The sequence below is a fragment of the Clupea harengus genome, chromosome 19, assembly GCF_900700415.2.
Source record: "Clupea harengus chromosome 19, Ch_v2.0.2, whole genome shotgun sequence".
Lineage (NCBI taxonomy): Eukaryota > Metazoa > Chordata > Actinopteri > Clupeiformes > Clupeidae > Clupea > Clupea harengus.
This window is the reverse complement of record NC_045170.1, coordinates 23,729,213-23,745,962: the sequence shown is the minus strand read 5'-3', so window position 1 is coordinate 23,745,962 and position 16,750 is coordinate 23,729,213. Positions and strand designations below refer to the sequence as shown.

General features: G+C 45.7%; 1 protein-coding gene across 2 annotated transcripts; it reads right to left on the bottom strand.

Annotated features, from left to right (window-relative positions):
* Positions 1-83: 83 nt before the first annotated feature.
* On the bottom strand, positions 84-15,323 carry rnf19b (ring finger protein 19B). Of its 2 annotated transcripts, XM_012815525.3 has the most exons (10): positions 15,210-15,323; positions 13,624-14,885; positions 10,214-10,413; positions 9,661-9,805; positions 9,247-9,409; positions 7,850-7,964; positions 7,331-7,471; positions 6,971-7,160; positions 3,336-3,467; positions 84-2,171 (listed from the first exon to the last, which is right to left on the bottom strand). In XM_012815525.3, exons 2-10 carry the CDS (start codon positions 14,322-14,324, stop codon positions 1,778-1,780), a joined length of 2,181 nt encoding a protein of 726 aa, XP_012670979.2. In that variant the 5' UTR covers positions 14,325-14,885; positions 15,210-15,323; the 3' UTR covers positions 84-1,777. The 2 variants fall into 2 exon arrangements, with proteins under 2 accessions (XP_012670979.2, XP_012670980.2); XM_012815526.2 differs by lacking the exon at positions 15,210-15,323 and having other exon boundaries at positions 7,379-7,471; positions 13,624-15,179.
* Between the last annotated feature and the right edge of the window lie 1,427 nt (positions 15,324-16,750).

Sequence of the window (16,750 nt, the reverse complement as noted above, 5' to 3'; positions counted from 1 at the left end):
TCTAAATCAATGAAAGAATCGGTTCTGTTGTCTTCATAGGCTACTTTTCTGCCTATCATTACAATTACAAACAAGACGCCACATTTTTTGCCACAGAATTTTTTATTTTATTTTCTCAAAACATCAGTCTTATGATACAGTCTGAGGCAGACACAGAAGAGCCATACAGTAACAGTACCAGCAGATACATGTTCTTCCTTTTACCATTCTGTATTGCTGTTCATTTCAGGGCTTCCTTCTCACTTATTTCCATGTTCATGTGCACCTATGTATTCACATTTCATCTTGATTAAGTAGAGAGAAAAATCACTGGTCATACTGCCAAATGTCACTCACACAACTAACCCTCAGCAAACCTGTAAACGTAAGCATTTAGCAGCGAGAGCGAGGGGAAGGTACTTAGGGCATATTTAAAACTGTTGAGCTTCGGTATTTGTAAAATGTAAGTCACTCCTTCGTCCACACACGTAAACAGAGTGAACAACAGCAGAAGGAAAAGGTAGCAAAATAAAGGTAAACATAGCAGTAAAGTGCTCAAGTGCTCTCACATTCATTCATTCATTATACAGTGGGACAAACAACATTCACATTGGGTAAAACACACCTCACTCATCTCTCGAGATCTGTTCAAAACGTTGTGCAGCTGACCGTTTGCTGTTCTGTTTAGACTCACAAACGTACAGGACGTGCGCACGTAATAAACAAACATCCACACATACGAAAACCAACACACACTAATACATGTTTGGGCACAGACAGTGACGTCACTATGGAGACAGATTGCTGCAGAACCAGTGTGTGTGCTGGGCTAGCACTGTCATTAAGGCAGGAAGTCAGCCATTCAAGTGAACTTGTGATCCCTTTTAGCCTCTTCCACACACACGCACAACAAACAAACAAACAAACAAACAAACACAAAAAAAACAGTCTGGCTAACTTCAGACATTAATCTCTGTGCCAGTGAGATCCATGCCTGACAATTAGTCTCTGTGCAAACTCCATATCTCACACACACACACACACACACACACACACACACACACACACACACACACACACACACACACACACACACACACACTCACCCCAAGGCTATACAAGCACATGCACACCAACATTCTTTCAGCTTCAAAATCATTAAATTATAAATAATGAGTCAAGAAAATGAACAGGCAAACTTCTTTGACAGTAAGCCACTCCCAAATACATTCAGACTCCAATGGGCTCCTGTCTCCCCATGGCCAGGTGCACCCCCACTCTACCCATGTCATATCATCTGTGTGAAGTCACTTGTGTTTCCTCTCTTTTTGTGGCAAATTTATACTTTTTTTATTTCATTATTTTCTGTTTTTGCTTAAGTAGCCAAGGCATTTTTGCACCAAGAAGTAAACAGATGAAGTTTTACAAGGTCTCAAAGAGGTAGACCCCCCACACACACACACACACTCACACACACACTCACACACACACACACATATCCTGCTATGAAAGGCAGAGCTGCTCCCACCACCTACACACTCCACCCAGACGTCTCTTCTGTCGTGTCAGAAGGCTCGAGGACTGTGGGACGCCAGGCCTAAGGAATTCTGGGACTGGTGGCACTAGTGTCAAATGGGCTGCCTGGCCATAGAGGACTTTGTTTACAAAAATAATAAACAGCAAATGTAGAAAAGAAAGCTTTATAAATCAAACAAGGAGCTGGGGAGCATAGGGGAGATAATAATAACTTGGCTGATTGTGCAATAAGTTTGCAAAAACCTCTTTCTCTCTCTTTGTGTCACACATACAGAATGACGTTATCGGGACAGTGCAGGCCATCGGCAGGAGGCGGGGCTCTGCACGTGGACTGGAGCGGGGGCGGAACTCGCGGGGAGTCACAGTCGTCAGAAGTGAGCTCGGCGATGTCGTCCGACTGCGTGTCGGACATCTCCAGGTCGCTGCGGATGCTCTCAGGCTGCGCGAGCGTCACATCCCGAAGCCCTTCCCTGAGAGACACGCCTGGCGACAGCCCTAGCAACGAGCCCGCCAGGACTCCGCCCCTCCGTGAGCTACAGTCCTGAGGCTCGTCACTCATAGCAGCGGTGGGAGGAGCCAGGTCCTCTTCGCTGGTCAGACAGATGTGGCTGGGTTTGGTCTCGATGTCCACCTGGATCTCCAGGTTGGTGCCCTCCCTGAAAGAGCAGCAAAACCAAGAGATGAGACATTCACAATGGAAAGAATCAAATGTGTGTGTATGTGTGTGTCTGTTAGGGCTGCTCGATTATGGCAAAAATCCTAATCCCGATTATTTTGGATCAATATTGCGATCACGCTTATTTAGCACGATTATTCATTCATTGTTTCTCCTAGGATTAATTTCAGCAGCGGTGTGGTCGTGCATGCAGGCATGAGCCTATTTAATACAATATTTTTCACCTTATTATTAGCAGTGTTATTATCAATGCATATTATGTTTATATATTATTATAATATATTAACCTATATTTTGTGTTTTTTACTTATAGTGAATAGACGAATGTGTACAGAGAAGTGTGTGACAAGTTTAAAAATCATCTTTCGTTAATTTGTGTACTGAGTTTTTTTCATAGTTGAATAGATAAGTACTGCGCAATGACGTAGGCCTACACTGATTAATGGTGCCCTGGCTGGTTTAGGTTATGTTTCCATATGTGACGTGAACGTGATACTGGAAAGTCCGTAGTTTTTGCATATACCCAAACCAAACTGTTCAAGTGTTTAAGTCAGGACAAAAAAAATCAAAAACACCATTTCATACTAAACACACTGACGGATGACAGATCAAATGAGATACTAACACTAGGTCTGGGATTGACTGTTCAGCCTTTAAACTGATTTGCTACTAGAACTGAGAACATCTTAATCGTGTCTTGAACTGGGGTGTAGAGGATAACGTTAAGAGAGTGGATAACTCTTCCCTGTACACACATTGTGTTTCGTCTTATCTTTAGCTTGCATTTCATCATGAATAATAAACCGCGTGAAATGTCAGCAGGGCTCTCTTTCTGTATTCTTGGCTCTATTCCTGGGAGTTCTAACTGGAGGTATCATGTGTGTGTGTGTGTGTGTGTGTGTGTGTGTGTGTGTGTGTGTGTGTGTGTGTGTGTGTGTGTGTGTGTGTGTGTGTGTGTGTGTGTGTGTGTGTGTGTGTGTATGAATGGGCATATTTGGCAGGGATCATGTAATTGTATGAGAGTGTCTGTGTGCATGTCTGGGACGGAGGTGGGATGTATATCTGGGTATGTGCTTAGGTACAGTTCTCGGCGTGCTTGTGTGTGTGTGTGTGTGTGTGTGTGTGTGTGTGTGTGTGTACGTACCGGTCTGGTATGGTGTAGGAGGTGATAGATCCTGCCATGCCTCTGGTGCTGGCACAGTCACTTCCGGCTCCCAGGCTTCCGGTGTCCCTCCTCAGCGTCTCCTTTCCCAGCTCTCCTCCCTTCACGTCTAGCCTATTCACACAAAACACATCACGCATACATTAGACCTCCAGCACATACACACACATACATTAAGCCTCCAGCACATACACACACATGCATTAGACCTCCAGCACATATACACACGTACATTAAACCTCCAGCACATACACACACATACATTAAACCTCCAGCACATACACACACACATACATTAGACCTCCAGCACATACACACACATACATTAGACCTCCAGCACATACACACACATACATTAGACCTCCAGCACATACACACACACATACATTAAACCTCCAGCACATACACACACACACATACATTAGACCTCCAGCACATACACACACATACATTAGACCTCCAGCACATACACACACATACATTAAGCCTCCAGCACATACACACACATGCATTAGACCTCCAGCACATATACACACGTACATTAAACCTCCAGCACATACACACACATACATTAAACCTCCAGCACATACACACACACATACATTAAACCTCCAGCACATACACACACATACATTAGACCTCCAGCACATACACACACATACATTAGACCTCCAGCACATACACACACATACATTAGACCTCCAGCACATACACACACACATACATTAGACCTCCAGCACATACACACACACATACATTAAACCTCCAGCACATACACACACACGCATACATTAGACCTCCAGCACATACACACACATACATTAGACCTCCAGCACATACACACACATACATTAGACCTCCAGCACACACACACACATACATTAGACCTCCAGCACACACACACACATACATTAGACCTCCAGCACATACACACACACATACATTAAACCTCCAGCACATACACACACACGCATACATTAGACCTCCAGCACATACACACACATACATTAGACCTCCAGCACATACACACACATACATTAGACCTCCAGCACACACACACACATACATTAGACCTCCAGCACATACACACACATACATTAAACCTCCAACACATACACACACATACATTAGACCTCCAGCACATACACACACATACATACATTAAACTTCCAGCACACATACACACATACATTAGACCTCCAGCACACACACACATACATTAGACCTCCAGCACATATACACACGTACATTAAACCTCCAGCACATACACACACATACATTAAACCTCCAGCACATACACACACACATACATTAGACCTCCAGCACACACACACATACATTAGACCTCCAGCACATATACACACGTACATTAAACCTCCAGCACATACACACACATACATTAAACCTCCAGCACATACACACACACATACATTAGACCTCCAGCACATACACACACATACATTAGACCTCCAGCACATACACACACATACATTAGACCTCCAGCACATACACACACACATACATTAGACCTCCAGCACATACACACACACATACATTAAACCTCCAGCACATACACACACACGCATACATTAGACCTCCAGCACATACACACACATACATTAGACCTCCAGCACATACACACACATACATTAGACCTCCAGCACACACACACACATACATTAGACCTCCAGCACACACACACACATACATTAGACCTCCAGCACATACACACACACATACATTAAACCTCCAGCACATACACACACACGCATACATTAGACCTCCAGCACATACACACACATACATTAGACCTCCAGCACATACACACACATACATTAGACCTCCAGCACACACACACACATACATTAGACCTCCAGCACATACACACACATACATTAAACCTCCAACACATACACACACATACATTAGACCTCCAGCACATACACACACATACATACATTAAACCTCCAGCACACATACACACATACATTAGACCTCCAGCACACACACACATACATTAGACCTCCAGCACATATACACACGTACATTAAACCTCCAGCACATACACACACATACATTAAACCTCCAGCACATACACACACACATACATTAGACCTCCAGCACACACACACACATACATTAGACCTCCAGCACATATACACACGTACATTAAACCTCCAGCACATACACACACATACATTAAACCTCCAGCACATACACACACACATACATTAGACCTCCAGCACATACACACACATACATTAGACCTCCAGCACATACACACACATACATTAGACCTCCAGCACATACACACACACATACATTAGACCTCCAGCACATACACACACACATACATTAAACCTCCAGCACATACACACACACGCATACATTAGACCTCCAGCACATACACACACATACATTAGACCTCCAGCACATACACACACATACATTAGACCTCCAGCACACACACACACATACATTAGACCTCCAGCACACACACACACATACATTAGACCTCCAGCACATACACACACACATACATTAAACCTCCAGCACATACACACACACGCATACATTAGACCTCCAGCACATACACACACATACATTAGACCTCCAGCACATACACACACATACATTAGACCTCCAGCACACACACACACATACATTAGACCTCCAGCACATACACACACATACATTAAACCTCCAACACATACACACACATACATTAGACCTCCAGCACATACACACACATACATACATTAAACCTCCAGCACACATACACACATACATTAGACCTCCAGCACACACACACATACATTAGACCTCCAGCACATACACACACATACATTAAATCTCCAGCACATACACACACATACATTAAACCTCCAACACACACACACACATACATTAGACCTCCAGCACATACACACACATACATTAAATCTCCAGCACATACACACACACACACATACATTAGACCTCCAACACATACACACACATACATTAGACCTCCAGCACATACACACACATACATTAGACCTACAGCACACACACACACATACATTAGACCTACAGCACACACACACACATACATACATTAGACCTCCAGCACATACACACACACACATACATTAGACCTCCAGCACACACACACATACATACATTAGACCTCCAGCACACACACACACATACATTAGACCTCCAGCACATACACACACACACACACACATACATTAGACCTCCAGCACACACACACACACACACACACATACATTAGACCTCCAGCACACACACACACATACATTAGACCTCCAGCACATACACACACATACATACATACATACATTAGACCTCCAGCACACACACACACATACATTAGACCTCCAGCACACACACACACATACATTAGACCTCCAGCACATACACACACACACATACATTAGACCTCCAGCACATACACACACATACATACATACATTAGACCTCCAGCACATACACACACATACATTAGACCTCCAGCACCAGCGGTTGTGCCAGCAGGTAATATGGTCAGAATACCAGTACATGCCAACAATCTGAATCTGTTCATTAGTGCACTGTGCTCTCTCTCTGCCTACCTGCTGTATTTGCCAGCTCTAGAGCCTAGAGCGCCCCCTGCCAGTGTGTTGAAGTGTGGCGTCTCGGTGAGGGGTCCCGGTGCCACGGAAACAGCCTCGCTGGGAGAGGTGGAACTCATGCCGCTGGCCCCGCCCTCTAGGCTGCTGTCACCAAAACTGGGCGACTTCAGAGCCCGCCACGCATCTGCCACTACAGAGAGTGAGAGAGAGGGAGAGAGAGAGAAAGAAAGAGAGAAAGAGAGAGAGAGAGAGAGAGCGATCAGACAGTGACAGACACTAATTGTTTTTTTAATAATTTAACATATGAGTAACAATTGAATCATGTATATCAAGCCAGATGGACTACGGTTCTGTGATTACCAGTAATTGGCCCATCATCCTCATCAAAGTCGATCCGCACACGGTTACCTTTGCCACGGCTCACGCCACATCCACCCCCACGGCAAAGAGAGATGGGCACGACCCCGTACACGTACGCCAACATGATGGGCACCCCAATACCTGTCAACCAACAATAAGCTCATCACTCAGTGACTTCATTCCATTACAAATATCAGTTACTGAAGACACAACTGGATCAAGTCCAAAGGCAATGATGATTACTTATTTAATGTAAAGTAATCTCTGTCTAGGTCTCAAGTGTCATTTCAAATACAATTCATGAGAATACATTTAGAGAATGATGCCTGTGGAGACTAGCAATGATCCACCACCAGTCAGGAACCAATGACCGTACATAAAAGTGTATATTTTACTGTGATCAATCGAGTCATTTCCTCATAGTCTACCTTACTAAAACGGGTGATGTGTAGAGGATACCTCAGTCAGAGTTGATTATTATCCGAGAAGTATTTAAAAGAAGGACAGAAGTCTCCTTACCCACGCTGACAGCGGCGATGACAGGAGCACTGATGACAGAGAGGGCCACGCCCCCTGTGATGGCAAGGTTTCTACGGTGATGTGAAGTCTTCTTTCCCTCATAGTGGGAGTGGATCTGTCACAAACGTTGAGCAAAAGTTAGTTTAAATGCCATTTGCTTAAATCAATATTAATTAAACAGGCATTCAATAAATAGTTTTTTGTTTTTGCATAGACCACCTCATTACGCTGGCAGTCAGTCATTTCCTCATGGTCATTAGGGGACAACGACAAGGATGTTGTAACCAAGTATAAGGGTAGCCAGCAGGTGCAGAGCTGTGCAGTGAGTAAACCTCACTCCCTGACACCTTAAGTGACGTGTTAGCAACAGACGCTAGGTTTTAGGGTTTAGCTTCCTTGCTAGATGTCTACACAGCGCAGGTTACAGAAGCAGCCTGGGGCTTTTGGCTTAGTTCTACTGGCATGACTTTGGAAGGTTCAGAGGAGTTTTTTATAGCATTGCACGTCTCAACTATATTACCCTGCACAAAAGTAAATATACTCCCTCACTTTTACATGAGCCAAGGTCAGGAATGACACAGAAGCCCTACGCCTGAGGTAAATACTTCTCATATTTATTTCATCTGCACTTGCCAAGAAACAGCACAATCATACAAACACAGAAGACACATCATAATATCAAGGTTTGACTCCTGTCTGTTGAATCCCACTGTCTGCAGAGATAGACAGTGTTTAACGAGGCTGTCCATCACCATCTGCGCTTAATTATTCACTACTAATCACAGATAATCAGTGACACTGAGGTGTAATGTGATCATAATCTGACGTGTCACTAAAGCGGATTGTAGTGACCTCTTAATCAGAAGTGACAGACTGCAGGAGGAAATCTGCTGGGGAGCAGGGGAATTAAACGCAGGGGTGTGTGACAAGTGTTTCTGGAGAGCTGAAGTCCTCCATGACTCTGGTAACGTGTTGCGGTGGGAGAAGAGCTGCGCCCGTGCTAAGCAGTTTTGTAGCTGACTCACTGTAACACCCAGTGCGTGTAACTCATGCTCGAGCCATCATGACTCACACGTTCACGCGCTGTTCAGTTTTTTCTCATGTGAGAGTGAGAAAATGGCTTCTAGCCCAGTGAAATGCACTTGGATGGCCGCGTGGGAAGCTGGTGGGAGTTAGATCCTCCGTCATCTCTTCTCTTTCCTCATATGGATCTCTAACAGCACCAGGGGAACTACCGGCAAATTCCTATGCAAATTCACTTCCTCTAACTTCCCATGGCAGATAGACGAGAGGCCGCTCACACCCTTTTCAGTCTCGTGGCATTTTGGGATGTCTTTAGTCTGATGCTTGGGTATCATATCATGCCTATGTATGGAACAACAGTGTCAAATCTTTACCTTGCGCCCCACGTACACTGGGATGCCAATAACCATCGCAGGCACGGCAATGCCCGCGATCAAAGTGATGCCCACTGGTGCCCCGATCAGAGTGCCCAGCTGCCACAGGATCTTCTTCTTACGACTCCATGGCTTCTTGCCCCAGAAAGTGCAACCTGATGGACTAGAGAAAACAGGGAGCGAGAGAGGGAGAGAGAGAGAGCTCAGTAACCTGTGTACTAAGAACCATATTAACATCTAACTGTAGTTTATCTCAATGTTAATATTTGACACTGATATATCACTAATATTCGACACTGTAGTATGTTGGCTCATATAGTATGTAGTATATTGGCTCATGTGGATATGTCCAGTGCTGTAAGAGTTGTGGGATAGAGACAGGACATGCTATGCTCTGTGAGCTACTGGTCTTACCTGAGGTAGTGTAGGTCTGAGATCTCCTTCATGCAGAGCCAGCAGAACTCACAGCCACACACGGCGCAGGTCATGTGATTACAGCTCCCATCATTCATCTTGATGATGAAAGCGCCACAGCGTGGGCAAGGCTTGATGTCATCCGCTGTAGGGAACACAGAAGTGTGAGAGTTCATCAGACACAAAGCTGCGAAGGAACAAGCCACCGGGATACTAAGCACTTGTTTAATCCGTTTCAAATGAGCAATCGTTTCATTTTCCCCCTATCTGATAATTGGCTCAAAATGAGCTGGCTTCCTTAACACTGGCGGACGGCTGTGGTGGCTGACAGTGAATTCATAATGAGAATAGAATAGACAGGGAAACTCTAATGAGAATCAGCTCTATAATGCCGTCCCAGCACTACAATACAAAATCCATTTTCTATGCTCTACAAATGGAGATAAAAGAGAAACATGGAATTGGGGGGAAGGGAATACTAATGCCAGCAGAACAATAGACACTGATGCAGAAGAACAAGGAAGAAGGCACGAGGGGAGGAGGAAGTCTTCACCTGGCCCGTGTTCTGTGGTGTAGCTGGGTGAGTGGTTGCTGTGTGTCCTCAGGGAGAGCGCCCTCTGCTGGCGGGCAGAGTCGCAGGTCTGGTTGGGGTGCCATGCCTGCTTGCAGTGGTAGCAGAACTCCGCCCCGCAGCCTTCCCTCCCACACACCAGTCGTGGGCAGCTGGCACAACCCGAAGCGATCACCGCGAAGCTGGCACAGAAAGAAAGAGAAACAGGGTGATTAAACTCTCTCTGCCATAAACACACACACACACACACACACACACACACACAAAAGTGATCACCACAAAGCTGGCATGGGATTGAGACTCAGTCAGTGGACCGGTCAGATGGCCACATGGGCACTAATGCCAACTCCCAGTGGTGAGTGTCTGTGCTGGGCATGTGAGCTAGCCGACTGTGTAAGGCCCTTGTCCAGATGCTCACAGTAAACATGTGGCTACAAACACCAAACTGAAGGTGTGTGTAATTAGGCACACACAGCCTCCTGGACAAAACCACACCAAACACAAATCCTGCTCCCTGCTCTAAACCATTTAGTCAAATCCCAGTCCTAATCTCTTCACTCCAGCCTTAACCATAACCATATGCTGAGCTGTTTTAAATGAAACTCCATCCCTAGCCTCTGAGGTCAGTCTTTTAGTTCAAATCAGCCTACAGCTTCTTGAAACCAAATATGCTGATTTCATCCCAATTCAATTCATTGTACAGTAACTCCAAACTGCTTTAGGAATATTCTGTGCCTCCTCTCCACACGCAGGAGCACACAGGGTCTCAAACAGCTGCTCCTGAACACAACATGCGGCTTCAGAGTGATCCATCACTATGCAACACCTCTGCTGTGATCAGGAAAGTGACACACACACTCACACACACACACACACACACACACACACACACACACACACACACACAGAGAGAGAGAGAGAGAGACACACACACTCACACACACACACACACACACACACACACACACACACACACACACACACAGTTTGAGAGGCAGCGTCACTGGTCAGCTCATCTGCAGAGCTGTGAGGAGGAGTGCGGTGTGGAGCAGCTGGTCGTCTCACACGCTGTGGCCCATGCTGCCCTCAGAAGCACTTCTAGCCCAAAGTGTGGACGACTGCAGAGGCAGATCGGATCACGTGCACCACTTTCAGTGGACGTGTGTGGACATGCAACCATCTCGGTACAAGAGAGAGCAAGGTGGAGATAACACTATCACTGCAAGCTCTCGAAATACTGTATGTATGTATGTAAGACACACATAGACACACCCTCACACACACCTTCACACCAACATATACTGTATGTGCACTCTGTATGGACTAAAGCCTGCTGTTCATTTTGTGGTATCAGAGCACACACACACACACACACACACACAAACACACACACACACACACACACACACACACACACACACACACACACACTTTAAGACAGCAGCACATATTGACACCATGGTGAAATGGTGGTGGTCATACTTTAGCCAATGGGTAACCAACACTTAATTGAATCGCAGCCGTTGTTGCCCCTAGCAACACTACTCATGCTACATCCTGATCACCATAGCAACTAACATGCACTGGAAAGAACAAGTAGATTCTGGTGGTCTGATTGGTTCTTCACCTCTGTCAATCATCTACATGCTGAGCAGGTTGGAGAGCTTTAGAGTGAGGAGGGAGCTTCACCGGAGCTTGCAAACAAAGAACGACGTACACTCTTAGAGAAATAGAGAGAAAAAGACGAGAAGAAAAGGCAGATGGTGAAAGAGAGAGGAAGGAAAGATGAGAGAGAACTAGAGAGGCAGAAGAAGGAGAAGGATATGAGAAAGCAAGACAGAAATAGAGAGAGAAAGACTGAAAGAGAAAGATGTGTGTGTGGGTGTGTGTGTGTGTGTGTGTCAGAGTGAGAGGATGGGAGGTAATCATTAAAGCCTCTGGGTTGCAGTGAGACTGCAATGTGTCGGATGCAACAGCTGGGGGAATTTTTAGTTAATCCATGACATACATACTGTGGCCACACACACGTACAAACACACACACACACACACGCACACACACACACACACAAACACACACACACCTACTAGGTCGGAAATTATTTTCTCTATGAGGCGAATCACTATGTTGTTCTATGGTTAAAACATTTTCAATTCAAAATTCACAAACGCAAAATTCAATTCAAATGCATAAACTAGGAAGTGGGTCTTTTCTAGATTTAGATTAAAATATAAACATCTAAATGTCTAATAATAAGGGCAGTGCCTTGATGCTATTGTTTGGAACTGATCTAAAACAGGCATGTTATGTGGTGTCTTCTGTGACTCACTCACAAGTGAGCAATTACTGATTTATTAAAGCTACAAGATTAACAAATAATATAACAAAGTTAATTACACCACATATATCATTAATTTACCTCCACTCGAAGAATTAACTTAAGGGACCTACAATTATTGATCCCAGTGACACTTATTACACGGTCTTCTCACTCAAGGAAGTAGGAGTCCACAGAAACTGGATAACGACGAAAGGATGGATAACAACAGCTCTTATACAAATCTAAATAAATTAAGATTTTAGGAGTTCAAAAAAAATGTCAACCTCATTTTCAATAAATTGCTGATTTTCAAAGACACCATTGTCACAGGCTCAGGAGGACTACAGAGGAGTTAAACATACACATACACATACACACAGACACACTTCCATACTCTCTCTGTCGATCTCTCTGTCTCTCTCTCTACAGTGTAGTTGTTTGATTGCAAAACATATGTGTAATTGTATGCCCAGGGAGAGCATGTTTTCCCCTTAACATTACCAATTACCAAAAAAACAGTTTCTTTCCACTGTTGTACCTACAGAAAACACCTCCCACACTTACTACCACACTAACACTAACAAAAAATCCCCAATTTACAGGGCCAAATGGCTTCACAGCAGTGTGTCTCTGTGTGTGAGAACGTGTGTGAAGGGCAATGGAAGTGACACACACACAGAAGCACACACACACACACACACACACACACACACACACACACACACACACACACACACACACTGACAGCAGGTCTCAGTATGTAGGTCATCTCCACTGTCCCCACTGATGTGACATTACTGCACAGTCTGCTATCCCTAGCTGCATGCTAACATGTCCCTACACAACACTAACATTAATAAACAGAATATAAACACCTATATAGAGAATGTAAACATCCCCACGCAAAGCACTGCCATCAAGACAGAATAGTCATGTCTAAATCTGTCCTTCCTGAGACCTGGATGGCTCCAAATCAGTGAAGCTAAAACATGCCAATTCTTAAAAAGCTCTCTTTTAATAGGTCACCACCCCACCGTCATCCAAACCTCCCAGAGTCCCTAGCGTGTCTTACCCACAGTCCGGGGCGGGGCACCAGCGGCAGTCTGGGTCGGAGGCCAGGCATCGGCGCAGCAGGAACTCCTCATACTTCTCCAGCAGCGGCGGGTCGTCCAGGATGGTGGCCACCTGCGGCGGCAGCAGGCGCTCAGCGCACTCGGGGCAGGCCAGGTGCACGCGGCTCTCGCTGATCTCAATGCGCAGGTACTGGCGCAGGCAGCCCAGGCAGGAGCGGTGGCGGCAGCCCTGCAGCTCCGGCAGCTGCTCGGCCGGCTGACGCGTCAGGCACAGCGGGCACTCCAGCAGCTCACCGTCCGAGCCAGAACCAGAACCAGAGGCAGAGCCAGAGCCAGTGCCTGTTCCGGAGCCCGAGCCTAAGCCTTCCTGTGACCCCCCCAGTGACCCGTGACTGGATGACAGGGGCTCAGACGTCTCGCCGCTGGGTGGGGGCAGTGGGGCGTCCAGGGGCAGCGCAGGGGAGGGAGCGGGAGCAGCAGGGGGGGCAGGCTGGTGTTGCTGCTGCTGCTGCTGCTGCTGGTTGGGGGGCAGGGTGGAGGCCCCTTTGCCCCAACGGGTGCTGCTGCGACCCCCTCGCTTGCTCTGAAACAAGCTGTGGAAGGAGATGCGCCGCGGCTTCTTTCCCGGTGTTCGGCATTTGGGATTGGCGAGTCCGCTAACAGAGGAGTGCGGAGATTCGGCATCTTTCTCTGAGCCCATGTTCCCACAGAGACTGTCTATGCACTATCCCACAGATGTACGTGTGTGAATGTTCCTGCTTTGATGAGGACAAATGGATGTTGCGCTGGGCTTGGCCTCCAACACACACAGTAATTCTGTCCCTACGGAAACGTCCTTCACGTACTAATACTGTCTGGTTCACACTGTGTGACCAAAAAAAGGAGATGTCTACGCAGTGTATTTTAACAGTTACAACAATGAACTTCTGACCAGGGGAAAACCTAGACAGGGATGTGGTCAGACTCTCAGTTAAAAACGAAAGAGAACAACGTTTCTATCTCTTTTGTGCCCTCCTTAATTTTCACATCTAGCTACGGCAAATACAAAACAGTATTCTGTTACCTCTACACGGAGCCATTGCTGTGTTAAGCTATATAAAACTCTATTCGTAAAGGCAGGTATAAAAGAGAGAAGAGGCTTAACGGGAAGTGTCTAAGGCAAGTGTTTCATTCAGAAGAATCCCAAAGTGCTCGGTTCCTGTACCTCCTGTTCTTGAGTACTTGCTGAAGTAGTTCCTCTGAGTTCTTCTCTCCCAGCCGTCTGTGAGAAAGACAGATAACACAGGAAGTTAACACACAGCGACCAGCCTACAGAAGGAGCATGCTCAGTACTACCCTCTGCACACACACACACGTACGCAGATAAACACGTCCTCTGTTTCGATTTCTCTGTTAACTCTTGAGACACCGGAGTAGCTAGAACCACTGAACTCTAACTGACTCGTGTCCTTACGTAAATCTGACACACACACAAAGAAAGAATACATAAGTAAATAGAGATACAAAGAAAGAAACTAATAGAGATACAAACACATACAAAGACTCAATATGTAGGCTACATGTCCATTGAAAGTGAAGCACTTACCACTATGGAAAGCCTAACGCATAAACAAATTCAGTCTACAAAACTGCTGTGTGTCCAACTCCTGCTTTTCCAGTGTCAGTCAGCATCCCTGTGTCTCTCTTCGTCGACATACAACTTCTCTCTGTCTGTATTCCTCTTGTTCTCTCTCTCTCCCCCCTCTATCTCTCCTTATCCATCTCTCTCTCTCTTTTTCTACCTCTTTCTCTCTCTCTCTCTCTCTCTCTCTCACACACACACACAGTCTCAAGCTCTTCCTCTCCACTTCACACTGTGCTGCTACTGTGGTTGCCATGGTGATCCCCTCTACGAGAACAGCAAACAAGGACCCACACAGTGACTCTGGCACTTGTGGGGATGCTTGTATATATATATACACACACACACACACACACACACACACACACACACACACACACACACACACACACACACACACACACACACATAATCGGTCATTCGGATATACAGGACTGACATACACACTGTATGTGTATGTGCTAACACTGAACACAATAATATGTTATTGGATGCCTATTTTAGTACTCAGTGGAATGACATCAATGCAGAGAAACAGGAATATGCAGGTGAAAGAGAAAACCAGAGAGATGGGGAAGTGATAAGCTGACACAGATAGATTCAGACAAGGGGAGCGAAGGTTGGTGGAGACAGAGACAAACAAAGAAACAACGACACAGAAAGATCAAGAGGAAAATGAACATGCAGGTGTTGAGTACAAGGCAGACAGAAACTCCTTCTGACTCATAACACAGAGTTCTCTTCAAGACCAGTTAGTCCTTTCTACTTCAAGGCCTGTGCTCTTGAAAACTCTCCCACTGGGTGACCCACGGTGCCCACACTGGGGGCAGAAAGCCACGGTGCCCACACTGGGGGCAGAAAGCTGGGGCAGTAGAGAGCATCATCTAGGCCACCAGATCAAAAGGGTACCAATGCCTTTGACATTATTCTGCACACTACACACTACACATAATCACATCCAAACACATATATCCACCTGAACCACAATATTCCTGCCCAGGTAGATCTGTATTCCTGTTCATGTGATCGTAGTAAGATGCTTCTCATTCATACGGTGCGCATTTCTAAGGTTCCAGTGGGGAACAAATAGCCTGTGTGCCAGAGCAACACAACAACACACAAGACCAAGATAGGAGGCTCTTAGTCAATTATCTTAACACGCACACATATCATATCTTCTTAACGCGACTGAGTGTGCATGAAAGAGGTTTGGTGTGGAACTAAAAGCATATAAACTGGAACAGACGCTCCTTAACAGCGAGGACCATTCCATATATGACATCACAGTTGCCATGGAGCCCGAGCTGGTGAAGTAAAATGCCAGCACTGAATCATAGGAGCAGCGCGCACACACACGCACAGAGAGACACACACACACACACACAGAGACACACACACAGAGACACACACACACACACACACACACACACAGCAGTGCTGGTATGAACTATGTGCTCCACTCCAGTCCCTCTTCAGAGCCAGAACATTCAGATGATGACATATAA

Coding starts and splice junctions, on each gene's coding strand:
- rnf19b (XM_012815525.3), bottom strand. CDS start 14,324: ATGGGCTCAGAGAAAGATGCCGAATCTCCGCACTCCTCTGTTAGCGGA. Junction 7,965..9,246: donor CAGTGTACGTGGGGCGCAAG/GTAAAGATTTGA, acceptor CGTTTGTGACAG/ATCCACTCCCACTATGAGGG. Junction 7,161..7,330: donor GGATGATGGGCCAATTACTG/GTAATCACAGAA, acceptor CACTCTCTGTAG/TGGCAGATGCGTGGCGGGCT.